This window comes from Aulonocara sp. 'chitande type north' Nkhata Bay, linkage group LG14, assembly GCF_057382095.1.
Source record: "Aulonocara sp. 'chitande type north' Nkhata Bay isolate Kocher_YH1m ecotype deep benthic linkage group LG14, A_spYH_male_GT1.1, whole genome shotgun sequence".
Taxonomy (NCBI): Eukaryota; Metazoa; Chordata; class Actinopteri; order Cichliformes; family Cichlidae; genus Aulonocara; species Aulonocara sp. 'chitande type north' Nkhata Bay.
Window position 1 is genome coordinate 35,752,917 of NC_141357.1, and position 27,004 is coordinate 35,779,920.

General features: G+C 41.7%; 1 protein-coding gene across 4 annotated transcripts in view; it reads left to right on the plus strand.

Moving 5' to 3' along the window:
• Positions 1–20,611, plus strand: part of pak4 (p21 protein (Cdc42/Rac)-activated kinase 4) — a 42,626-nt gene extending 22,015 nt beyond the window's left edge. For all 4 annotated transcript variants that reach the window (XM_086262353.1, XM_086262352.1, XM_086262354.1 and 1 more), the window contains 10 exons: positions 5,919–6,146; positions 6,327–6,532; positions 7,782–7,986; positions 8,547–8,780; positions 9,006–9,464; positions 10,360–10,493; positions 11,996–12,122; positions 18,180–18,305; positions 18,392–18,526; positions 19,714–20,611. In XM_086262353.1, coding sequence (XP_086118479.1) covers positions 5,946–6,146; positions 6,327–6,532; positions 7,782–7,986; positions 8,547–8,780; positions 9,006–9,464; positions 10,360–10,493; positions 11,996–12,122; positions 18,180–18,305; positions 18,392–18,526; positions 19,714–19,869 — 1,983 coding nt within the window. In that variant the 5' untranslated portion in view covers positions 5,919–5,945 and the 3' untranslated portion in view covers positions 19,870–20,611. The remainder of the gene's footprint in view (positions 1–5,918; positions 6,147–6,326; positions 6,533–7,781; positions 7,987–8,546; positions 8,781–9,005; positions 9,465–10,359; positions 10,494–11,995; positions 12,123–18,179; positions 18,306–18,391; positions 18,527–19,713) is intronic.
• Positions 20,612–27,004: the final 6,393 nt, after the last annotated feature.

Sequence of the window (27,004 nt, forward strand, 5' to 3'; positions counted from 1 at the left end):
CACAGTTTTCAGTGTGGACAATAAGCTTCCGAGTAAAACAAACCACACAGCAACATATTAATGACAGCATTTGTCCATCAGGGACCCTCAACAGGAACTTTTATTGAGGACAGTTTAACCCTCATCCCACTTTCCTGTTCTGATGTGTTGATATTAGCCTAACCACAGCTCTGTAGTTAGCTAGTCCAACATCACTAACTCCTGAAGTGATCATTTTATTGGAGCTGAAGAAATTTGGACCATTTTGTATTTGTTTACTTTTAGGAACTGAATCAGCGTTTGGAAATGGTGATAGCGACAGACTTCTAATCTAATTCCTCCTGACCTTCTCCAGTCATTCATACAGAGACATAAACATAACAAGCGCTTCTTGTACAGATGTCACTAAAATTCGTAGAAGAGAATAAAAAAAATAGGTTAATGACCTTTGAAAATGGATCTCTCTTTACAGTTTACATTTTTATAGTTGTCCTGTAACTTCAATGGTTGTTGATATAAGAGATGATGAAGGAAAAATACTTGAATTTAAAGCAAGGAAATATTGACTAAATATAGAAAAACTTAAATTATTTGATTATTTGTGAGATTTCACTGAGCACTGAAAATTATTTCATAGAAATACAGAACAGAGTTTAATTTAAATAATTTTTTTTTTTTTTACTTTTCTCTAAAGCTTGGTTCTTATTTACAGTATGAACTGGTAATGAGTCTGTATCTCTTTCTGTTTTCATCTTAGTTCATCTCTTTTCCAATGGAATCTGTCTTTGATAATCCTGTTTAGAAAACTGAGAGAACAGCTTTGCATATATAAATCACAGCTGATCTGTCTACCATTCATTTCATTAGATTTTTTATCCTATCAAGAGGAAATAGCCTTTTTCAGACACGTTCATATTACTGGAAATACTTGGTTTGTTTTAAGGGGAAGCTTCCTGGATAGAGTGCAAGGGAGGCAAAACACATGACGCTCGTTTACTAACCGTTCTCATATGCACCACATGTGAGGAGCTGTCGGCTTTAAGATCTGCTGCATCCCATCTGACTGTGTTGGGAATTCACCTACCTCAACCTCTCTTAAATAACTGCATACTTGTCATAGACTTGTGACTTAATAATAATGATAGTAATGGATTGCATTTACATAGCACTTTTCGGGGCCCTCAAAGCGCTTTACAATTCCACTATTCATTCACTCTCACATTCACACACTGGTGGAGGCAAGCTTGCTCGGAGTTCCCACTCAAATTCATTGAAGTTTATATTTGTCATGAGTTGCATACATGGCTTTTTGATGGTTGTAATCATCTCTTGTCTTTCATGTTTCTCTTGTTTCCTGCTTCACTTGTCTGACCTCTGGTAGCTAGTATCATGCTGTTCTTGACAGATATCCTAGAGGTTATTCTGCAGGTGTCGAAGGGAGGGGGAAACGGACAATAGTTTCCAGTTCCTTTATAGCTGTGCTTCCAGTCCAGATGATATATAATCTCTTCAGCAAGTTTGGGATTTACCTCAGGGTCTCTCCTAGTTAGACCTCCCCGGGACCTCGTTAGCTTGTTTCTTCTGACACAAAGGAGCAGTGTCTCTACTGCGAGCTCCTCACCCGATCTCTGAGGATTAACCCAGCAGACTCGTTTTTGGGTAACTAAATGGAGCTCATGACTTTTTCCAGTTGAAATGTGATACCAATACCTTGGTTTTGATTATCTGCTGGTACTGACTTCTGATCCAGTGTTAATGTTGAATTAATAAACTTTCTTCCTCACTAGGAGGAAGAGACTGTGAGTCTTTCCCTAGGGTGTAAGGAAGCATCAAGCTAAGGTTAAAATTTATTTTCGTAAGTAGGTAAAATAAAAGGTATTTATTAATAAAATATTGTAGTAACAACAGGACCAAGAGGAAGCTGCACCGGTTTCTCACACTCCATCTTCCCATCAGTTGTGAATATGATGCTGAGATACCTGAACCTCCTGTGTTTACAGCACCCGCTCATCCCCGGCACACAGGGAACAGTCAACAAGAAATAAATGTTCATTCAACTTAATGATTGAACATTTGAAGATCATGAGCATTTCTACTTTGATCCATCATTTAACATTTGCCTGCGCCATTCATCGGCTGCTTTCGCACATCTGGCAAATCGAGTGAGGTTTTAAGATTTGACTGGAATACTTTTTTTTTTTTTTTAGTCCTTGGGTTTTCCTTTAGTTCTTGATTATTTCTATTTTCATTTTGTGTGCTCATTAAAATGCTTAGAGTACTTTGTAGGTAGGGCTGCTCGATTATGGCAAAAATGATAATCACGATTATTTTCACTGAAATTGAGATCACGATTATTTGACGATATTTATTTAACCCTTTAAGACCTACTATAGAACCAAGTCCACCAGAGCTTATATTATTTTTTTACATGCTGTAGTGCCATTTGTGGGAGCATTTCAAGTTGCTATACATCAATACAACTGTTATAGCCCATATTTTAATAATATGTATGCATTAAGTCCATAGTAATTACATAAATTGCAAAAAAGTGCAATAAACTACAAAAAAAATTGAAAATCGCTTTTGTTTTGTTTACATATATTTCTACTTGGAGAAATTTAAGAGGTTTATCCCTCAAAACTTTAAATACAATAAAGTTGCAAAAAATAGTTTCCCACCACAGGAAATTTATTTTGAGTGTCTTCATAGTTTTATTTTGGAGATACAGCAATTTTTATATACTGCAGGAAAAACAAAAAACAATCCTATGATGCAAATTTGCAAAGAAAACAGCAGGTGCATCATTTCACTTTGGGAAGTGTTACGAACAGCTGATAGGAACGGCAAAGCGTGTTTCTGGAATATTATGTTTTTGTTCCTGCAAGCGCTTTTTATGCAATTTTTGCAAAGCTATATGTGGAACGAAACCGTGACCGAGGACAAGCTGATGGCATAAGATGTAAGTACAACTCCTCCGGTTTCATATGCAAAACAAATTATTGCGCTAGCTTACACGGTTCAGGTTCTACAGGGATTTAACAGTAGTTACGCAAAACGGAGCATGCTGCTCTGACCGGCTTTAAAGAAAAATAATATAAAATAGTGTGCAACACCACTGAAGTTTTTTTCTTTTAAACTCTCTTTTCAACCAACGGCAGTCACTCTCCAAATAACTTCTGCTTAGCTTTCCGAGCTTCCCTCGGGTCCTCTTAATCAGCGGTCTCCAACCTTTTTTGCGCCACGGACCGGTTTATGCCCGACAATATTTTCACGGACCGGCCTTTAAGGTGTCGCAGATAAATGAGGGAGGGGCTAATAATCGGCTCAGTCATTTTTAATGATCGTTGAAAGCCCAGATCGTAATCGTGATTAAAATTCGATTAATTGAGCAGCCCTATTTGTAGGTACAGTTAGTTTTTTCTTTGCCGACGTTGATCCTGATTTATTTTTCTGTACTGATGTCCTCTGTCTGTGCTGCGTCGTTGGCTCTGAACCTCTCATTTCTCAGTGTGTTTCTAGGCGGGTCTCACTTCACTTCAAACGCTCCTGCTGTGAAAGACTTTATTACCACAGCAGCCTGTGAGCTCAGCAACATGACTCATGCTCTGTTAACTTGTGACCCGCCCAGATCGCCCTCTGAATTGCCTCATCACGCCCTCTATCCCCCCCATCCTTACATCCCAGCATTTTTTTCATCACTTTGTTTTCGACTTTCTCCTGTTTTTTGTTCTTTTCATGAGCAAATGGAGCGAATGAGCACAGTATTTTGTAGAAAGCAGCTGTTTTTAACAAGCCAGCTGAGTCATTACATCCTCAGAATCCTTCTTGTGCAATGAAGCCGTGTAAGATTTTACTGTCCTACTATAAATATACTACAACTGAATTTTTTCTTAGTCATAGACTCTCGGAGTGGTGATGGTACACAAACCAGCCACACAATGATGGTTGTTGGATTGTTGTTGGATTCAGACTTTTCCCTATCACTTAAACTGTTCAACTAAACTAATAATGAACACGACTAATAATGAATAACCAGAACTGCAAAAGACAGTGAGGAGTAATGCCAGTGCTGAGAGGGACCCATCAGGCTCTACCTTCTGTCTTTATATGCAAGCAGAGGATCGTTTGCAGCAAATCACAACGACTGATGCTGAATGTTGTTCGCAGAAACAAAAATCACACAGAAGAAAATAAGATTTAGCCTTTTAGATTGTGATATTTGGAGTGGGTATAAAATTGATTTGGTTCAGCACATCTGTGTAGTTCAGAAAACATTTACTGTGATTTTAACATTTTTTGCACCGCTTCATTAAGTACATCAAAAAAAATCATCAGGTGATTTCACTGAGGTGGGAACTTTTCAGATTTGACTTTTTTAAATATGTAATGAGCACGCTGCTCCACCTCACCTGTCAGTCACCTGCTTTACCTGATTCCCCTGCTTGACTACAGGGAGTGGCTCTTTTCATACTGGATCCAGACTGCTGTTTTCTAACATATGCTGGTTTTTGTTTCAGTCAACCACAACAGCAGGTGATTTTATTAAGGTCACTAGCTAAGTGTGGACATCTGTCAAACATGAGAAAACATCATTGGCGGGACAGACTGCCAGTTTATTACATGGCTTTTTTTCCACTTGCACGATCTGTTGAGCCTCACGTGGGCCTGTGCTCATGTTGTCAAGTATCAGGGACACGTGGAGGCTTTTTCTGGGAGCAGGATGGCAGAACCCTCAGCTGAAGTAAAAAGCGAATGTCAATCCTGAGTCGGGCCTCACAGTCCTTCCAACAAGTTAAATATCGAAAATATTAAAACCACTTCTTTATTTCGTCGTCTTATGGCCATCTAATATGAGTCCTCAAAGGAAAATGTTGCAGGATGAGATAAAGGGCGTTCTGAGACATCCTCCCACTTGCACACGGTGATAAGTTGAAATCACAATTATTTTTAAGTGATAAGTGCAGAATCGTGTATTTGTCTGTTTTATCTGGCAAAATGTGAGCTGTTAATGACTCACTACAGAGTATGTACGTGACACGCCGCGAGTGCTGCCAAAACTGGCCAAAAATCACATTTGATTAATGGTTAAAAAGAAACAGGATTTTGAATCATTTGACTCTCGATTAACGTCTGCGAGAGGCCAAAGCAGTACAACAAAAGATGACTCGATTAGTATGTTTGTTTCAGCCTAATCGTGTTTTTAAAAACGAATTGAGTCTGTCTCTCCAAAAACACACAAATTTACACTGACAAGCAAAGCAAAGATTTAAATACTTTTTTACGAATAAAAATATCTGCTAAGAAAAAAGCACGAGGGCTCTCAGAGTTGACTGAAAGTACTTTTGCTTTGTCTTAATAGTAACATTGGTAGGAAACACCCGGTTATCACCTGCAGATTTCTTGAAACTGTTTGATATTTGAGTTTACTTCTGCCGAGCTTGAAGCTCCAGCAGTTCTTACTGTGTAGAACACCTTTATTTGACTGACCGGTTTCAGTTTGTGGACTTCATCAGGTTCATCATAAAACAGAGAGCCACATGGGGGAGAGAGAGAAGCGCTTTAAATATGATAAATGAAAAAAGAAAACTTAAAATAAACAAATGGTATAACTGAGTGTTTAAAGAACAGGTAAAACAGAACACATGATAAAAGGAGCTTAATCAAACATACGATGCAAATTAAACCCGAGGCATTTTAAAACCATGACAAGAAAATTGAGACTTTTAGAAAGTGATTCATTGAGAAGACTTCATCCACAGCCTCTAAAACCCTTAAATGAGATGTGACTTTCAAAGCTTGACAGCAGTTGTTTTCGAGCGTCGCTGCCTGTGAGCATGCATGTGTGTTTTACATATTTTACTTGGGAGTTTTACATTTGCATTTTCTCCTTACTGTTACTTTTTGTTAGCCTTCATCCCTTTCCACCTTCCTCCACACAGGTCTGATGCTCGGCCACAGCTGCCATCATGTTTGCCAAAAAGAAGAAGTCTCGTATCCAGATCTCAGCTCCGTCCAACTTTGAGCACCGTGTGCACACGGACTTTGACGAGCAGGAGCAGAAGTTTGTCGGGCTGCCGCGGCAATGGCAGTCACTCATCGAAGACACGGCGCAGAGGCCCAAACCCTTTATCGACGCGACCATCATCACTACTGTAGAACCGCGAAAGGTGAGCGAAAATCAGAGATTGAGTTTATCATACTGATTCTTTAGTGATAGACGATCTAAAATATTCTCGTGATTGTAGTTTTCAGTCATTTTTATACAAAAACAACACACGCTGCCAGCCCTGTAACCTGCTAACTTTACAGATTGTAATGCATCCTCCTTTTTTCTTTTAAATCTCCAGACCATCGTACGCGGCAGCAGGATGGGAACAGAGTCTCTAACATGGCTGCTGGATGAGTTCGACACCATGTCCGTCACTCGCTCCAACTCCCTGCGGCGAGGGAGTCCTCCAACACACCCTCGCAGGGACTCGAGCTCTTCAGGAGGAGGTGGAGGGCAGGAGAACGGAGATCCTCAACACAGACACTACTCAGACAGACAAGACAGGTGAGACGATGAACTACAGCTCCCCGTGGAGTGATAATCGTGCACATTTGCCTCGTTCCAGATTCCTCGGACGTTGGATGCCGGAACTGTTGAGTGCGAAAAAATGGAAAAGCAGGGTTTGTTTTGCCTCTTAGCAAGGTAGAGCAATTCGTCCATTGCTACCAATACAGCATAAAACAAAACACCACTGCAGCACGTTCATGGATGCATCCTAATCTCTGGACTATCCATAGCTTATTTAGTGAGTCACAAATGCACAACAGTGGCAGTACAGATTACAAGTTTAGCATATTTTAATACTGTTTACGTTCACTGCCACCATTTTGGATTGTTAACTCGGGTTGATGAGGCTGAGATAAGGGCGTGTTTCAATTCTGACTTCCTCTGGAAGGCACCATTACTCCCTACACACCAAATGTTTTCAGGACCAGCTAAAAAAAGCTTACTCATGAGTATTGGATTACTTAAGTAGGAGTGAAGAAACTTAGTAAATTGTCATGAAATCTAAACTATACTGAAATGATATTGTGTACTTACCATAAATGTTCTTTTATATTTTAAGTAGTTTTTGTGTTAAGTTTCAGTTTTTGATTACTCTGTTTGTTTATCTTTTGTTTTGTTTTATTACGTGGCATTTTTTCAGGTTGTCAGCACAGTCATGTGGACATCCCAGTCTCAATAAACATCTGCAGCAAAGGAAAAAAATAAAGATATTGTCTGTGTTTTTTTATTTTGTGATATTTTATTTTTGTATTTTATTTAAGTGCAAGATCTTCTTTCGGATAATTGCTTTTCCATCTTTGTTGGTGGGATAACTAAAATGTATACCACACCCCTTTATAGTTTTTTTCACTTAACTGAAATGACCTCCGTTTACAAAAAATAATTAAACAGAAAGAAAACTGTACGGGAAATGTCTTTGCTTTCGTTCTTCTTGACACAACCTGCCTAATGAGGCTTCAGTCCTTTTGTTCATTCAGATTTGGCATGTCAACATGACCGTGAGTCATCTGTCTTCACTGCAAGCTATGTTTATATCATAAAATCTATTTTGAACTGACAAACACCCTCTGTAATAAACTGTAATAAGTAAAAATACTAAAACTCAACATTTTCAAACAGTAAAAACTCAACTGGAAACAACTTGAAAATAAATAAAATGCAAAATAAAAGAGAAATGCAAATTAATGAAATAATATAAAGTTATTATAAATCTGTGTATTTACATTTGTGTCGATGTGATTTTCAGAGACCGACTCAGACAAGACCAGCAGAGCGTAGGTGACCCCGGCCACCAAGGTCAGCGCGGAGTCCGTCCTCCTCAGACAGATGAGGTGATCCAGGGCCGCCCCCAACAGCAGCCCCGGGGTCAAGAGCCCAACAGAGCCCAGAGGGACAGACAAGGCCCCCCTCCTCCCCCTCACAGAGACAGACGGCCTCGGGACAGAGACCAGGTAGATACCGAAGAACCTAGATTCACATTCACAGCTGTATTATTATTTTTAAGGCTGTTTGATGCTCAGTTCTTGCCCAGTTTTCTTCTGATTGACTCCCCCCTCACAAACAGAAGGCGTCATCACATTTATCCAAAATTAGGGGGAAAAATGTTGAAACTGAGTAATCTGAAGCCTTTTGCTTCACACTGATATCATGATTGGAAATTTGGGCATGTTTGACATGAACATTATAACAAAAGGTTGATTGTGGTTCAGTTTGACCCCTTGCTCCTTTAGCCCACATACTCTCGCAAAATAGTGATTCTTATAGAAGTTGCTTAGCCACAGAATTAAACGCTGTATGAATGTGTGTGAGTGGGTGAATGAGGCTTGTAGTACAAAGTGCTTTAAGTGCTCAGAGTAGAGAAGCACTATGTAAGTGCAATTCCATTCACCATTTATATTAAATATTACAGAAAATAAAAGCGTAACAGGCAGTACAAGCACCTCCTCTCTGTCGGTCTCTCCGTGAGTACTTCCCATTAATTTACTTTCTCTGGATTTTTCCCTCTCCTCAGGATCATGGGGCTCAGCGGGATCAGCCTGGTGACCACAGGCCAAAGTCCAGCTATGTGGCACGGGACAGCAGTCCTCAGTCTCCCAGAGACAAGAGGCCTCTCTCAGGACCCAACATACGCACCCCAAATCTGCCAATGTCTGAGGGAGTGATGAAAACTGCTCAACAAGCCACTCGGCCGTTTAACACATACCCGCGGACAGAGAGCGATGGCGGGCGCAGCCCCACTGGACAGGTAGGGGTGGGAACCCTCAGGGAACCAGTGATAAAATCACAGACGTGTCTAAACTGAGCCTGCTGGCAGATCTCCAGATCAGATTTAGCTGCTTTCTTTGTGACGGTTACCATAGCTCCATAATAATCCTGACACTCGTGCACCTCACGAGATGTTGGAAGATGTTGTGACAGAAAAGCTTCATTTAGATTTAAGTTTGTGCTTAAGTTTGGCTCTCTTTTCCAGGTGGGTCGACACCATGAGTCCTCACCTCAGAACGGCCCCTCTAGCGGCTCCGTCCGAGGTTCCTCTGGCTCCAAACCCCCTATAAGCCACCCACACCCTCATCACTCTTCGCACCCCATCCTGGCCCCCGAGTCCTCCCAGCTCCCGCACACCCCTCACCCCAACGTTCCAGCCCCACGACCCCCTGTACCCTCTGGGCCCGCTGCATCGGGTGCTCCTCCTCAGGGCCGCTCACCACAGAGGGAACCCCAGAGAGTTTCCCATGAGCAGTTCAGGGCGGCACTGCAGATGGTGGTCGATCCGGGCGATCCGCGGACCTACTTGGATCACTACATTAAGATCGGTGAGGGCTCCACAGGGATTGTGTGTATCGCTACGATGAAAACCACAGGAAAACTGGTCGCCGTGAAGAAGATGGACCTGAGGAAACAACAGCGCAGAGAACTCCTCTTCAACGAGGTAAAAGATCTGTTTGGTAACTCAAAAAGGTCAGAGTTAACATGCCAGATTATGGCAAAAAGTACACAGAAGTAGGGAATGTAGAGCGTTTGGTTATTCCAGTTGGCTCGTTTCCTCTGCACTTTTTACTGCACTGATGGCCATTGCCTTAACCAGCTGTGAGGTCACTGATCTCTGGAGATCTGTAATTGATATACTTTTAAAAATTTACACAAGGCAGTGTATGAGGTTTTAGGTGGCTTTTATTTTGAAAAGGGTCCATGGTAAACGTACAAACCCAGAAAAGTTAGGACACTGTGTTAAATCTAAATAAAACCAAAATGCATCCTCAGTCAGATTCAATTATGTTTTTGTATATTTAAAATTTATGAAGTTTGATATGTTTTTAACACAATAAACAATCAAAATTTAACCCAGTTTAATCAGCACGGTAAAACATTGTCAATACAAATGTTGCATTTGTATTTCAGAGGCATTCAGAAAGCTGGCTGAACCAGAGAGGAGACGAGATCTTTCTCTGTTCATACAGATCTGTTTTTTTTAATAGTCTCAAATCTAAAAATAATATTTGATGCTTTCCTGACACCAGCGCATTTTTCCAAACACAGATTTTTATGTTAATACATCAGAGTGGTAGGAAATGCGTGAAATCTCTCCCCACACTCGAGTCAAGATAAAACCAATACAGTAAGTAAGAAGTCGCCTTTAGACACATCTCAGCAGCCTGCGCTGCCGCCTGAAGCGTTGTGGGGTTCACGCTCCATCTCGTCTTCACCTCAGTTGCAGATTTCCGCCTTGGATTTTAAACACTGGACTCCCTTCATGAGTGACGAGGCAGGGCTTCAGTGCGATCAAAGTAATGTGATGATCCTTCCTCTCTGTGTGGTAACTGCAGGTGGTGATCATGCGGGACTATCACCATGAGAACGTGGTGGAGATGTATAACAGCTACCTGGTGGGGGATGAGCTCTGGGTCGTCATGGAGTTCATGGAGGGAGGAGCGCTCACTGACATCGTGACACACACAAGGTGAGAGAGAAACTTTATACATCAGTCATTTATGCAGCACCTCGCAGTATTAAATGGCTATAATAATAACAATAATAAGAGTAAAAATCCACCTGTCTATTCATTTTTCTAATCACTGAGCCATTTCAGGGTTTACTGAGTTCTCCCAGCTGCAATAGTGATATTAATTACCAATATATACACACACTAAACCTTAATTTATGCATATGCAGTGAATAAACGTAGAGCCTATGTAAGTATCTGACACTGATGCAAGCATGTGTGCACATGTTGATCTCCATGTTTGCTGTATGACCAGTAGCGAGGCCATTCAAGGCTTTATGAGTGATTTAATAAAGTCTCAAAATGAATACAAACTTTAGCTGTAAGGCGGTGAAGTAAAGCAAGAAAAAAGGTGATGTCAGCTAGTTTCTGTTAGCTTAGCTCCAGTGTTCAAGCTAATGAGGACTGAATGCTGGAATTTAAGGAGGAGAAAATTAGTTCCAATTTTTTTTACTGTATAGATTTGTTTTTTTGCAATGTTTGCTAGTTGAAAGAAACCAAAATACTTTAGGCACTGTACCCATTATATTCCTTTTTCATATGCTTTAAGCCATTTACGTCTGCCCCTTATTAAGCTGTTTGTTCACCAGATATGATTTCCGCCATAAGGGGGCGCTGTCTCCTATCTATTCAGCACAGAAACGTACTGCATTGCATCTATGTCATTTTACATTGTTTTCCACGCAACAGGAGTGAGAGTGTTTGGCAGACTGAATCATCTAAGTCTAAAACGCATAGGGGCTTTTTTTTCTATAAATGTCATGAAGTAAATTTGGATTGGTGTGATGGGAATATTTTGTCATGTCACGTAATAATTTCTGTCCCTCTGAAAACATTTAGGTAATACATCATGATGGATGTGCTAGTTTCACCACCCTCATCTTGCTGTTTTTATATACATAAATGCTTAACGGTAAAAGACCGATAACCTGCATGAGCTAATGAAACAGTTCTAGGTCTTATTTACCAAAGTCACTGAAATCTTGCCCAGGCAGGTGGTTATTTTAGGCCTGGAGACTTGCAGTACACTGATAGAAATGATGACGATGAAGAGGAAGCCAATTTGCTCGTTAGTTTACAGAAGTAGGAACATTCAAATTTATTAACATATGACCAGAGAATAGTGAATAGGGTTTAAGCCCCGCTTGTGAAAATGCTAACAAACTGTGCTGATTGTTGTAGGTCAGAAAATGTGATGTTGTTTAAGTAAACAATGATTTGTTTGCTAATTTTGTCAATTTTCTTAAATTTAATCAGATAATTTAATTTCATGTTATTTGGAACTGACTGTGTTTTAGCTTTAATATCTTAAGTTTGTACTAAAAGAGGTCTTGAAGTCTTAAGTTGCATTTGTGTTTACATGTAGACACCCTGTGTGATGCGTATTATTGTAGCTCAAGAACTTTTCACTCCTGACTGTGAACTGAATCACAAAAACTGGTGTCTCTATTCGTCTGCAGGATGAATGAGGAGCAGATCGCCACAGTGTGTCTGTCCGTCCTGAAGGCGTTGTCTGTCCTTCACACACAGGGTGTGATCCATAGAGACATAAAGAGCGACTCCATCCTCCTCACTCATGACGGACGGGTATGTACTACACTTCTGTAAGAATCAGTTTAAGTTCCTGTTTTGCAGCGTAACACTCAATAAAACTTCTCCGGAAGGAACAAGCGTTCAGATGTTGTCAACATTTTCCACAGAATTAATTTGTATTTCTCTGCCATTGCTCTGGCATGTGCATCTGTAAATGCAAAAAGACAAAGTCATAGTACTGCATACGCTTTGTGACAATAAATATCAGCGATAATCAGCTGACTTTCATGTCAGTTCCTCTCATGAAAAGAACTTTACGATGATAACCTCGCCCAGCTCTGCAGCCTCAGTGAGCTCCGCACATCAGCGTGTGAACTGGTTCTCCAAATGCTCTGGTTTCTGGTTAGAGCGACCCTCAGCTCACAGCGGATTTCCAGAGCAGAACAAAAACTGTCTTCTGAAGGAATGTGGGATTTGAGTCACTGAATAAGAGAGCAGCTAAATGCCACTTGGTCATCCTGCCGGTGGGGTCGCGATTGGCAATTGTTAGCTGGTTTGCAGGGACTCACCTTTCAAAATAATTTTGAGGAAATTAAAACCTAAACAACGAAGAACTGCTTTAAATTATGTACGAATGTCTGACATGTTTTTTCCATAGAACCGAACAGTTTTTTTAAAATGTTGGAGCAACACAAGAGAAACCCCAGCCAGCTGATCGGTCAAAGTTTCACAGGAAGGTGAATCATATAGTTCTGTTTTTAAAACAACGGCCTCACACTTGTGGTTTTATGTCAGACCACAACGTAGTTGCTGAGAAAGCACTTTTTTAGCAAAAGACTGTAACAGACCTTTTATCACCGAGCGTCTTCTATTAGTCATACGAAGAAGAGCACAAATATCATAAATCGCAATGTTGTGCATGTCTAAATATAGACTTGCACATGACCGTTGAAGTATCACCAAAGGAGATTCGTTTCCCCTCAGACCCTCGTATGCCTCGGCGGTGCTTGCAGAGGGCAGGAGAGCCCATCGATAGACAGAACTCGCTGATCTCCTGAGCGTTACTGGGGCTGGGACGGCTTGAATTAAAACTTGTCCTCCACTCGATTATGTGGGTCACAGTGACAGATCCTTCTATGACAGGGGTGTTGTTTCTCTGGTCCTATGATCACTGAGCTCTCCACCCCCACCCTCAGTTCCCTTACTGGAGTTTGCACAGTGTTTTTTTTTTAAAATTTTTTATAATGTGGTGCACTTTCAGTTTAGCAAGTGTAACCCAGGTTTTTTTTTTTTTTACTATTCAGAAAAGAGCTCACAGCTGCTGAATGTGCTTGTGTAAATGTGTCTGGTCAGTATGGGGCTGTACATAATGGGCAACTTGTGGGCTGCAGTTTTTTGGGGGGAGTTTTTTTGTTTACTCATTTGCATGTTGAGTGTCGGATTAATCTGTCACAGGAAACCATTTTAAACTAAATAAAACACGTTAAGCGTGAGACTGTCAATTGATGAGGTAGAGCTTTGTGGCTGGCTCACCTCTCCATAGGTCTCTTTAAGGATTAAGACTTTTAGGACTTTGGGCTTATGCTTGACGTTGAGGTGAAGGCGTTTGGTACTTACTCATGATGGTTAAACTTCATGATTAAGAGATGTGAAAAAGCCTTGATGTCAAAGCTAGCCAAATAAACATGCCCGCGTATGTACTGCACACGGAGTGGAGCAGGCAGCAGTCACTCAAACGGAGAAAAAGTGTTTTGGTAAAATATAAGAAAACATTCATCCAAATACTGTCAAACTTGTCACTGCCTTTAACCCAGCCTGCACCAGTATACCTGCCACGTTGAAAGTGTACTAGATATAGAGAAAGGGCAGAACAGTCAGATGTAGAGACATTCAGAGTAGAGATGAGCCTGAAATGTCAAATACGAGGAGTTTTCAAACACTTCAAACAAGGGAAGAGAAGAAATTTCAACCCAGGCCTGTGTTCATATCCATGTAAAACACTTTTATGTAATAATTTCATTCCCTTTAACAAAAAGGCTGTCTCTCCTTTCTTTTTATTCTTAGTTTTAATTTAAAAATTATTAATTATTAGCTAGTTATACAGTGAGCACAGTTGAAGTATGACTCTTTTCTATTTAAATGTGAGGGTGGGGGTTTCCCAGTAAACCATTACTTAAGCAGAATGCACTAACCACTAATATTAATAGCATTATCAGAGTTGTTTTCTGCTGTAGCGCATCACGCTGTCTGCTGTGAGAAAGGACTATGGAATGCGCCCGTAGTGGTGCAGCTTTATCCCTTCTAGTTAAATTTAGTCTCTTGAGGTGCACAAACTCTGCAGGATGCACTGCAGCCACTGACAAAACCAAGCCCACTTCTTGCATGAGTTAAAATAAAATGGCAGCTAGAAAAAGGAACCAGATGCCTCTTAACCACTACTGCATCTGAGACAGATGCCCAATCGCTTCCTGCCTGGTGACAAGCAAGTTTCTACTTTCTACAGAAAATGAAACCACAGTTAAACCAATAAAAAAAGGAACTCATCCTCTGGTGTGTCATAGTGCACACACACACACACACACACACACACACACACACACACACACACACACACACACACACACACACACACACACACACACACACAAACGAACTGTGCCTCTAAAACTGAAGAACTCTGCAGGTCTTGCTGACTTAATGTTTTAATATCACTGCTGCCAGAATTTTCTCACATAGGATAAGTTGATGTAACCGTGACGCTGAATGCGTTCACTGTGTGTGTTGTAGCTCTCTCATCACATCATGAAATCAAAATTCTGCAGAAATCCACACACATTTCTTCATAGAAGACGAGGCTCTATATTGTGTACGATGAAATGCCCAAAAATCAGTTCCTCATTAGAAAAGTTTTTTGTGCTGTTCCTGTAGAGAAGCGGCTGCCGTGTATTTCTGGCGTCGTTACACCTGCAGTTTCTCCTGGCATTGTGATCATCGTCGTTTGGTGGTTTTGTTTGTAATTCTGTTCACATCTCAGTTAATAGCTCATCAGCACAGAACAACCATTTGCCTTATTATACAGTAAATTATTAAACTGGAGCTCAGCAGTTTGCCACCTTTCCTTTTTTTCATAACCTCATAATCATCTTTGATCTGGATTCACACCCCTTTAGTCAGAAAGTGCAGATTCAGATCACGGATGCTAGGCTGTCTGTAACAGCTGTTAAAGCTGCAATCAAGACCACACGTTTCACTGTAACTCTTCAGCCCTGCAGGGCCGAGTTGGCCCACCACTTCTTAATTCACGTTTAATAATTAGAATAAATTCCAATGAGAGGAAGCCTGCTTATACAGTGTAGTGCGTATACATTATACACAGACGGAGGTCTTTGCTGAGCCTCTTCTGAGAGCGCACTTGCTGTGCAAGTCACACATTTGATGCTTCTGCATAAACCACTTTGCGCTTGATCACATCTGATGAATGCTTGTGGGTTGATGTCTTTATGAGCTGTGGTTTCGCCATCCCCTCGGCCTCCAGATCTATGCATGACCAAGTGTTTGTCTGCAGTGACACCAAAGCGCTTTGTCTACTCTGTCGTGAGACAGATAAAGCACCTGCCAGCTCTGTTTAATCTTCCTGTGAGACTCTGTGTCCACAGTTTGCTGCAGTAGAATATAATGAGTAAACGAGCGTTAACATGGCAGAAATGTTTCTATTGTAATGTCTCCAGTAGTGTTTTGGTAGCTCTAATGACCTTCAGATTGTTTCATTTATTTATTGTATGTTGTGTTGGCTACTTTTTCAAACACTGCAGATTCTACAAACACAAAGTGTTAGCTTATTATTATTATTATTATTATTATTATTATTATTATTTAAATTTCATCTTTGAAGGGAAAAGGGCTCTAAGGGAGGGATTATATTTGCTTACTGACACAGATGGACACCACAGATGAGTCATTCCTGTTCTCCTTTTTTCCAAGTAGACTTGGAGTCCATCTGTAGGGTTTGTGTTGGTTCGCTGTAGTTCTGTTGGAGAAGTCCTCATGGTCCCAAAATACTGGTGGGCACGCAGATGTTTGCTTGCAGCCTTGTGCTCAATGTCTGATGAGGAAATTTACATCACTTGAATGCAAAACTTTTAACACCCACACAAATCATCATCACCATCTGACAAATCTTATTAGTCTAAATACGGAATGCTGTTGAAACTCAACTATATAAAATACTCACCCATACAGCACTAAAACTGAAAGCACAACTTCCGTACATGTCTAAAGACTGCAAATGTATGAAGGGTGGCAGGTCCTCTAAATGATTTTCTACGAATATTTTTCTTTACCAGTGTAATAATAAACAGTATAAACCCCCCACAACCTTCTTAGAAGAAACAAGTTTAAGCGTATAACCAAAAATAAATAAATTCTCACCGTTTTATTGCCTGTAAACCAGCCTCATAGTTAAAAACATGGCTCAGGTTAACATGAGTCTAAAGTGGCATGTCTAAGGAGTACACTTCCCAGAATAAATTGTTTCCCCGTTGTAAGCAGAGGATGTCTTGCTCCATCCTAGCGATTAGCTATGCAGTCATTTTATTTCCAGTATCTGTATTAGTAGTTAAAGTTTCAGTAAATTAAAAAAAATCAAGTCAGAGTGTCATCTGTTAGCACCCTGAATGAACCTAAACGGGTTACAATAAAACATGAAGCACTGACGTGCATGCAGGCTCTGGGGGAAGTAGCGGTCTGCTTATTTGAAAACCGTAGTTTGAAGTTCTCTGGGTGGTCTCGTTCTCTCACGGAGCGCTTCCTGTTGGCAGCTGTGGTGTTTTGGTGCTGGGCTGGGTTTTACTTGCTGCTTGTGGTTTGGCCTGGCAGGGGAAGCAGAATCAGCCAAGCAAGAAGCGTTTCTCGGCAGAGGGGCGAGAGTGTTCGTTGCGTCTAAATGCACCTGCGTGCTGAGCGCTGCATTTGTGTGATGGTTTCATCCTCCTACGGTAAGGTCAGGCAGTGGGTTTTTGTTCTGGGTTGTGCTGTATCGTCTGCTGGAGCTCAGTGACCATCGTGTTCATGTTTGTGTATGGTGGTGTTCACACATGTGCAGTGTGAACCACTTCTCCTAACAGGCCGTTTCATTTCTCTTTGTGAGTAATCTGAACCCAGCAGCCAGCACTGTGGCAGACACTTAGCACAAGGCTCAGTGTCTGAGTGTGCAGCCATGCAAAAACGTTCTCAGAAAGAGGTGTGGATGGCAGCGATGCCTGACTGACATGAGGTCATGTGTGGTTCATCAGATAAACTGTGTGAATATTTATTTTTATGCGGCTGAAACAGTAAACCGATAACCATTCTGGCTCTGTTACCAGGAGTCTATTATCTAGTATCCAAGTGGTGTTTTACACAGAATCAGATTGTATATGTGTGCATCATGCAGGCAGGAAAGTACACCCACACTTATCTAAACAAATGAATGAATAATTGCACACACACACTTGGGGAACTTCAGATCAGCTGAGCTTAAAGTCACTTTCAAATTCAGTCCACTAACTCCACCATCTTAATCTGAAGGTAGCTGCAGTCTTAGCCTTTGGCGTCTATCTGACCCATAACTGAACCGTAAAAGATGTTTGTAACTTCCAGGTATGAAAGGTGCCCAGCTGGGATCACCTTGACTCTATAGAGGTTTTGGGGAAAACATGCCTCAGCTCTCTGTCTCTGTAAACTCTTATTTGTTAGTTTTTATTGACCTGAGTGAACATGAGGGATGAACCAGGGCATCATCATTGGCTCAGTATCATCCCTTCTTTGGTCAGATTGTGTGGAGAACATCAGACTTCATTCATCTTTTATATACAGCTTACACTCTGACTGTAGGGTGAGTGAATGATATCAAGTCACTAGGTGGGGAAACATGACACAGGAAGTGCTGGAACCAGCTGTTTAGCAACAACAGAGCGTTCAAGATAAGAGCTATGGGGACTGCCCACAAATGAGACTCAAAATGAGCACGAGCTGCTCGCTCAAGTAAAGTCTGTTTGAGAAAAGCTGTTTGATGTTAACAATAATGTTCCTGTTTCTTCTTGTCTTCTTCTCCTCCTTCCTCTCCATCTGCAGGTGAAGCTGTCCGACTTTGGTTTCTGTGCACAGGTGTCTAAGGAAGTTCAGAGAAGGAAGTCTCTGGTTGGAACTCCATACTGGATGGCACCAGAGCTCATATCCAGATTACCTTACGGACCAGAGGTAACACTCTGGCTGTGTTGTCTGTCAGGATAAACCTGTATTTTTGTCTCCACCCCTCACTGGTGGTCTCTCCTCTCTGTGTCCAGGTGGATATCTGGTCTCTGGGTATCATGGTCATAGAGATGGTGGATGGGGAGCCACCGTACTTCAATGAGCCGCCACTCAAAGCCATGAAAATGATTCGAGACAACCTGCCACCCAAACTGAAGAATCTGCACAAGGTAGAGCAACAGAAGAAAGGGCAATAAGCTGAAAACACCAGAAATAAACCAGACAGATCAGCTTTTAATAAAACCAGCCTTTGTATGAAACACAGTTGAGTTGGCAGAATTTAGTGTTGCAGTTTCACCTTAGTGACAGAAACACAATCAAAAGCACAGAAATTTTAGTTTTATATGAAAGCAGAACTTCTGCTTCCACAAGAGGAAGAATGGAGTGGTGGTGTTTATGGCCACTGCTAACACAGGTGTGATTATAATTTGTCCTTATTTTAATGTTGCATGAGCGAAATGACATGCAAGGTGAAAGGAGTGTTCAGTAATCTGCAACTTTGATTTCTACTTTGTGTCATCAAGCAACAATGACAGAAGTTATCTGTGGCCTGGCTCAGGTCCTGGTGCTGATGCCACCTGAACTAAAGAGTCCCCAAAAGTTGCTTCTGTTCGTCTGGATGTAGCGTTTTCAGTGGGAGAAACGTTTCATCACTCATCCAAGTGACTTCTTCAGTCAGTCCAAGTTACTTGGATGAGTGATGAAACGTTTCTCCCACTGAAAACACGACTCACCAGATGAACAGAAGCAACTTCTGGAGATTTACCTACCTGGATGATTGAGAATGCATCAAAACGAGCCAAAGAGTATCACATCCATCAGGGCAGTACGCTTTCAGATTAAAAGCAGTGTTCAAAGGGAGCTAAGACTCTCATTTCCTTCTCGATATTTTTAATTCTGGGCACTCCCAGAGTAACTCTACATGATTCACAATTCAAAATAATACTACTTTTATTTATTCTGGATCCCTCGGTGCACACGGTCTGAAAAAAGCTGCTTCTGTGCAGCTTCCATGTGCCTGAGATGACCGTATCAGGCATGTCTGCTCTCAGGGACATAAAAACAGTTTGAGACTGTTTTTGAACTAAAATATTTGAGTCTTTGGCTTGTAACAGTGTTTTTCCTGCCTTTGGGGCTTGTAACTTCATCAGCATCTAAACACAATCGGTAAACATTAAAGTACAAGCTTCAACTTTTATTCATGTTTTAACAAAACAAGTAAACTGTGAGTAACTAACCAATGTGGTTAAATGAAGCATCTGATTGGTTGTTAGATTAACAGCTGGATGTTTTGGCATCAAGCAATTAAAATCTTAACTCTAGCATCAGTAACACCTGGATGTCTCTTTTCTCCCAGGTCTCCCCTCTGCTCAAAAGCTTCCTGGACCGGATGTTAGTGCGAGACCCGGCTCAGAGGGCCACCGCCAGCGAGCTTCTCAAGCACCCGTTCCTGTCGAAGGGGGGGCCGCCGTCCTGCATCGTGCCTTTGATGCGGCAGAACAGGATGAAGTGAGATAATACGCGCCACTAAGACGCCTGGACTCTGGAGATGGTGTTACAGGATACTCCTGCACACACAGGAGTGACCCTCAGAGGTCACAGACAGGAGACGTGAAAACAGGGTGTGCAGGAGTATCCTCTGTGAGTCACTGAACTGCGAGAGTGAATTCCATAAAACAAACAGAGGCAATAAGGTGGAGTGTGTGTGTTTGTGTGTTTCATACATGTGTGTGTGAGCAGCAGAGGAGCCTCCTGTAAACACTTTTACCTGAAGAGCCTCAATTGGAAAGATTAAGAACTGTGGATCTTTTTTTCCTCCTATCTGTGGCCCTTACCTGGATTCGAGGTGTGAAGGTGAGGTTTTGCACACCAGTCTGATGCTTTGAAGGAGCCGAGAGCCCATTGGCTGATTTTTAACATCACTATTGGACAATCTGTAAGCCGATTTTCTTTCTTTCGTTTTTTTTTTTTCCCTGCATTCGGAGACTGTCCTCATCACAGCCAGAACTTACTACTGAGAGAGGAAATCTTGTGGCTCCGACTTTATTCTGTAGCCTTAAAAACACTAATTTCCTGTCGTAAACAAGCAAACGTACACTAAGTGAAAAAGTAAACACTGGAGTCGTGGTTTCAGATGAATTTTCTTCTTCTTTTTCTCCTGAAGTACAATGAACATAGAGAGCTATATCACTTGTGATGTTATACTATCTGTTTTGTGATTGTTTTATTGTTGTTGTAAAGTGTTTCCTGGTTTATTTTAGAGTGAGATGTGGTGATTTTTTTTCTTAAGCACTGTTGATGAGAGATAGAAGCTGCACTCCCAGTTTGATTTTGTTTTGTAGAGAAAGACCACATACAGCACACACAGCCCCTTAAACCTGGGTCTGAGTGTCTGAGTCACCCCCTGGGTTTGGTTGATTTTCACTCGTGTTTTTAGAACAGTAGGGTTTAAACACTCAACGCTCACTCGACAAACTAGAAAACGAGCCTGACTTGCTGCTCGTTGGCCCGTCACTGAGCTGTTTTTATTCTGTGGTCCTTTCATGTCTTTGTCCAAAGTTTCCAGCTGCTGACATTGTTCCTCTGCTCGTTTCGTGTTTGATTGCCACTTTGAGTCCACTCTGAAATAAGATAATACCAGGTCTCTGTCACGCAGAGGCTTTTATTTATAGGACGATGTTAACACTACTCCACCTCACAAACAGAAGTGTCAGCCATGATTAAGAAAAGCAGCTTCGTTGTCGATGAGCTGTGCTGCTCACGCTCCAGCGGAGAGTGTGTCTGTTGGAGATGTAACACTCGTGTGAAAATCTGCTTCCAGCTGCTAATAATGTAGAGATGTTTAAAAACTAAAGGAAGCACGAGACCTGAGGCACAGATCTACCCTTTAAGGGACAGGTTACCAAAATCAGGCTTGTTCATTTTTCCTCTGGACTGTTTTGCTACTTATGCATCTGGATCATTTTGGTGCGAGTCGTGCTGTTTTGGAGATATCAGCCTTTGCTTTAATATAATTCAACTAAATGGTTATTAAAGTGCTGCAGAGCTTGCCATCATTTTACCCAGTTACTCAAACGAACAGTTTGTTTCATGGGGGAACTGTTTTTTTTCCAGTGAATAGAAGCATGTGGCCTGCTATCGTTACAGCTCAGCCGAGAGGGAGGACATTAATGTTGTGGTGCAGCGTCTGTTTATTCAGCTCTTTGGCTGCACAGAGAGAGGAACTGTGCAAATTCAACCAGCACACATGCTTTGGAGTGTTTGCGGCCCTCTAAAAAGCCAACGGGGTTGGGTCAGATGCTGATTGGTTGATAATCTGACACAGCAAGAGAAGAGAACAGCAATAAAGTTCCTCGCAAAGAGGAAGAAATGCAACCAAAAGAAACTGACGAAAGTGGAAAGTTTTCATTCTTTTTAACACTCGGTTTAGCGACAGAGAAGAAAGAGAGAGGGTGTGTATTTTGACTTCTGTCACCTAAAAACAGTCAGCTGCTGGAGCAACAACAGCACAGAGTTTACCATATTTTTTGGCACCACTCCCTGGTAACAGTACAAGTTTCAATATGTAAATGTGGACCTGCAAGCTCTGCTGGTGCACGACCATTAGCCTCTCGACACGGGCCGCTTACGCTTCCTCCTGGAGAATGATACGCTTTCAGATGTGGTTTGGTTGAGAGAAAATAGTTCCTGCATGAAAATTCTTGGTTTTTGTATAAGGGCACTTTTTTTGAGCTTATCTTGCTTTCAGGACTATTTAGTTCCACAATTTTCTAAATCCATGTTCTCCAAACCTGCACAACTCGCACCAAAACAATCTAAATGGGTAAAGAGCTCTGATGGGTAGAAGAAGAATATGGAAATGTGATTTTTTTTTTTTTTCGGCCTGCCCTTCCTCTTTTAATTTTCTTGCAGCTCATAGAAATCATAACCGTTACCAAATGATGACGACTCAAGTCCCAAATTCCTCCTTAGGCGGCTGAAATCGACTGACAGTATCACAGTTTGGTAAAAATAAACTAAAACCTAAATATGAAAAAAAAATCGAGATCTCTTTAGTTTCAGTGAAATATCAAAGTAACCCGAGGATTGGGCTGTCTACACAACCACATTACAGCAAACTGAAACATGAAGACCACTCAGGAAACTGATTTTAAATGAAGAATTTTTAAATAAATAAAGATATAAACTAATAAATGAAAACTACTTATAATAGTTCAGTTTGATTTATTTTTTGGGGGGGGGGTATGCTTCTGCCCTGGCAATCCTAAGATCAGTAAACAGAAGTCATTCCATGAAAACTTCCGTTCTTCCCGCCTGACCTGCTCAGAATCAGCTGATTTTTCTTCATGTACAATAACTTTAGTATATTTCATGAAGCCGTGCATAATTTTGCCTTCATGCTGTGAAAGCTTTTTCGTCGCAGACCATCAAGAGTACAAAACTTTGCACTTTTAATGAAGAGCAAGCCTCTGTTAGGGGCTGTAACTCTGAAAGTATGAAGGTAAAATGTTGCACAGCTTCATTCCATAAACTGAAGTTGGTGTAAAAAAAAGCAGTCAGCTGATTCTGAGGGGGTCAGGCTGACATTTTCAGACTTAACTACCCATCTGAGATCTGTGCAGTGTGTGACTGTGAGCAGTCGTTCTTAGAACGATGGAAGGAAAGCTGCTTCTGCTGTGTTCCAGCGCCCTGCAGGGAGACGGAGATAAACAACCTGCAGACGCATTCCTATCTCGGCCTGTTTCCATTCCTTCTTTGTCTTCCAGTTCAGCCTCCACATCCGACCAGAACTCGGTCAGGTGGCTTTTTATAAACTGCCAACCCAGAATACTTCCAATCGATGGACACAGGGAAACATGTAGCACACTTACAGGTGCCTTCTGCTTTTTGGAAACACTCCTGGAGGTGTATGATTGGGTGGCCTTTAGCACATTTACTGTACTTGACATAAATGTATTGTTAACCATGCTGACGCAGCAGCTGTCTAACTGACATATTTGAAGCTTTGTACAAAGAGCAGCAGCACAGAGTAGAAGCACGTCGAAGCAGGAAGTAGGTTTTAGTTCAAGCTCATTGTTTCCTAACATTGTTTATCATTTCTGCAAAGCACAGCTAGCTGCGGTTTGAAGATGGTTAAAATGACACCCTCTTTTCCAGCTGCGCAGGACTGCTGGAGTATTTTGCAAGTCCAAAATAACACAGGGTGCAGTTCATCCTCCATCTGAGAAGAGCTGTTTTAGCTCCACCCCCTGTAACCCAACTAACTTCTGATTAAGAATAATTTTTTAACCAATCATTTCATTCACTATCCAGCTCAGTGTTCGAGGCTGTCCCACTTTAATAGGGTGAGAAACGGGGAACAGATGTGACAGTTTGGATGACTATTTGACTGCTCAGTGAAAAAATAGTTTTAAATTATTCACGCCTTCCCTTTTTTTTAGCGATAGACTGTATATAAAAGATGTCTGACTGTGCATAAACTGGATAATCGGCATCTGACTCTAAAAATGAAATCTTTACAAAAAAGACCTCTATACAGAGTAGCTGCCCCCTTTTGGACATTTAGAAGAACGCAGGTGTAAAGCTTTGTTTTTGACACTGGATTGCTTCTGTGGTTTTTATCAGATGTGACATCAGTGAGCCTTTATTCTGTTTGCCAATAACAACAATAAAAGAAGACAACCTGCTCCTGGTGTCCAGGCGGCAGACCAGTAGAGCCTCCGCACTGATGCTGACGTGTCCAACTCCTTAATGAGGTCCTCTAATCTTTAACAAACCCCAGCTTTAAAAAAAACAAACAAAAACAACAGCTTATACAACCCTGGTGATTTTCCTTTGGTTGGAGGCCAAAACGTGTTTGGAAGCAGCTGCTCGATATTTGAAACTTTGGCCTTGTTTTCAGGGATTTTTCCAGTCTTAAAACGAGCGTTTACGCACGTGAGAACATGTCAGCAGGGTCTGCGTTACCTTCACTGGTAGAAATGTGTGATTTCAGCTTACTTAAGACCATTTCATAAACAAAAACCGTACGCCTGTGTTAATGATACCCTGGTTTTCTTTGGCACAGGCTAAAACCTGGAATTTCTGCAGGTTTAACATCCACTGCCCTGACAGCACAGATGTGGTAGTATATAAGGAAAGCAGAACCGACCCTGCTTTCATGATGCAGGCTGAAGGATTTCTCAGTGAGAGCAGCATCACCCCGCACAGTTTCACGGTTTTTCTTCTGTGGTTACATTGAAGATGCAGACTCCGTTAGGCGGCACCTTAACCTCGGGGAAAAGCTTTCTTTCAGCCGCTTTAACCGCTGATCATATAATAATGTGTTGAATTTTTAGCTTCAGGCGCTCAGCACTGATGTGCCCATGCCTTCCTGCAGTTTTTCATAAAAGTGGAGGCGGAAAAAGAATAATTTCCACCCCATGAAAACGTGCGTTACGATATTTTCCATGCCCGGGTTTCAATCTGCATGTTTTTGTGCCACCACAGGATGAACGTAGGTTAATTGTAAACCTCGTCCCTGCCGCTCTTTTTTTTTTTTTTTTTTTTTTCCTTCCTCTTCAGAAGCATCCGCTCAGTTGAAACGTCTCGCAGGCGTTTTGTACTTTGTCTTCTTGGCAGCTTCCCAGGCTGTAAATTATCATCTGGATGTTCTGTGGTGAAAAGTGGAGCAGGCTGGTAATGAGTCACCGAGCGCAAAAGAGGAATGAAATGCCGGACTGGATGACAATCTTTATTTAGTGATTGAAACACTCTGAACTTCGCTGTTCTCTGTTTTGTGTATCGATCCCAGATCAGCCTCTAAATTCAGCTTTAAACTGCACGTTTTCACACTGATTAACACGAAGACTGGCCTCCTGCTAATGCCGCTGATTCTTGTTGGGTTTTTATTGGCTGTGTTTCCTGCTGAACTTTGTTAATCTGTTATAAGTTGCTGGTTAAAATGACTGGATCATACTGGGGGCACTGGAAAAGCAGAATAAGAGTCCAACTCTTAATTGTTTGTTTTGAAGCCACATCAGCCCCAACATTAAAACCACTTAAACCTCGTCCCTCATCCTGGGCAGCTCTGGTCTGTCTGGGCAGGAGGCTTTTTTTTCAGATAGCCAGTGGAAATAGAACCTTTTATACGATTTAGAGTAGGACTGCATGTCTGGCAGCAGTTCTTTGGGGTCTCTGTGGATCAGGCACCGGGCCGGCTCAGCTTTTAACACATCAGAAGGTCATGGGTTTAAACCCTGGCTGTTTGCTTGCTCTTCCAATGCCTCCTAGGGTTTCTCTGGAAGAACAGTGTAGGCTATCATCTTCCACATAGAGACAGGGGAGGACATCCAGGAGGCTTCCCCAGCAGGAGAGCCTCGTTCACCTGTTCAGCCAAAACCCGTGACCAAGCGTGGATCCGCTGAACCACAAAAGCTGCACACGGTCGTAGCTTCTGCCCTCATTTCTCCTTCTCCTTAACTCCTCCAGTCTGTTTTTCTGTGTAAAATGTCTCACCTGCCTGTCCTCCACGCTTCATCGTGCCTTTCACACACTTTCATCAATGATAAAAAACTGAAAAACAATAGCAGCAGTCAGAATCGCTCTCGTTTCATGGATGAGTCGCTGCTCCACACGTGCACTCATTCCAGCGAGTGCAGGAGGCGACATCAGCATCAAACTGTATTGAAGAAGATTAAATGTAAATATTAATTTAAAAATATTGATTAAATGAATTGATGCAAGAACAAGATTCTCCCAACACTGAGAAACGTGTTTGTTTAACACAACCAAAAGAAATTCTTCAGCTCAACAAGAAGTCTGTGTCCAGCTGTGAGAGACGGCAGCTGTCGGGGAGCGCTGCCAGGAGCAGAACGTGTTCAGGTCACCTGTGAGAGGTTTGAATTTTGTGGCTCACTGACACCTTAACCTAGATTTGCTTTAGTTCGTGCTTTCCGGTTTAATCGGTCACTTCACTGCCCTCAAAACTGCGATGCACAGAGAAACTGGCACGCACGAGACCAACGGCTTCAGTCTCGTAATTTTTAACTTTGTTCTGCAAACGTTTCACGTGTTTTTCTTGCAGTAGAAACGTCTGGTTCGTGAGTCGAACAGAAACATGTCCACGATGAAGGTCTAATATGAAACATTGCAAGTAAATTAAATATGTTTTTGGATGTTAGTGCGCAGGAGTCTGTTCATAGCTGTTTTTAAGTTTTTCTTTCTGTTGTGTGTGGAGTTTTTGTTTTGTTTTTTTAATTGTCCCAAACAGCGGCCCTGATCCCGGGTCAGATCGAGTCCCTTTTAGTCTGGTGACAGTTTTTTGTCATGTTGTAAAGACGCTCTGTTTTTTGTATCACCCCCGTTTGATCAGCTGTCCTTTATCAATGTGAATCTTGTTCATCTGGTGTGCCAGATGTTGCTTAAGTAGCCGTAACTACGTGTCCGTGGACCAGATTGTACTGCTGTGTGTGCAGACACGTCGCAATTTCATGCCTTAACATTTACAGCCACTACTTGACAGACAACTAACTGACTCTGACGCTTGGACCGCTGGTGATGGGGGAGAAAGACACTTCCATGATGCTTTATCCTCTTCTCATCTCACATATCTGAGGGGTCTTCATCATTTAAACATGCTTAAAATGACAGCTCTCACTGACATTCCT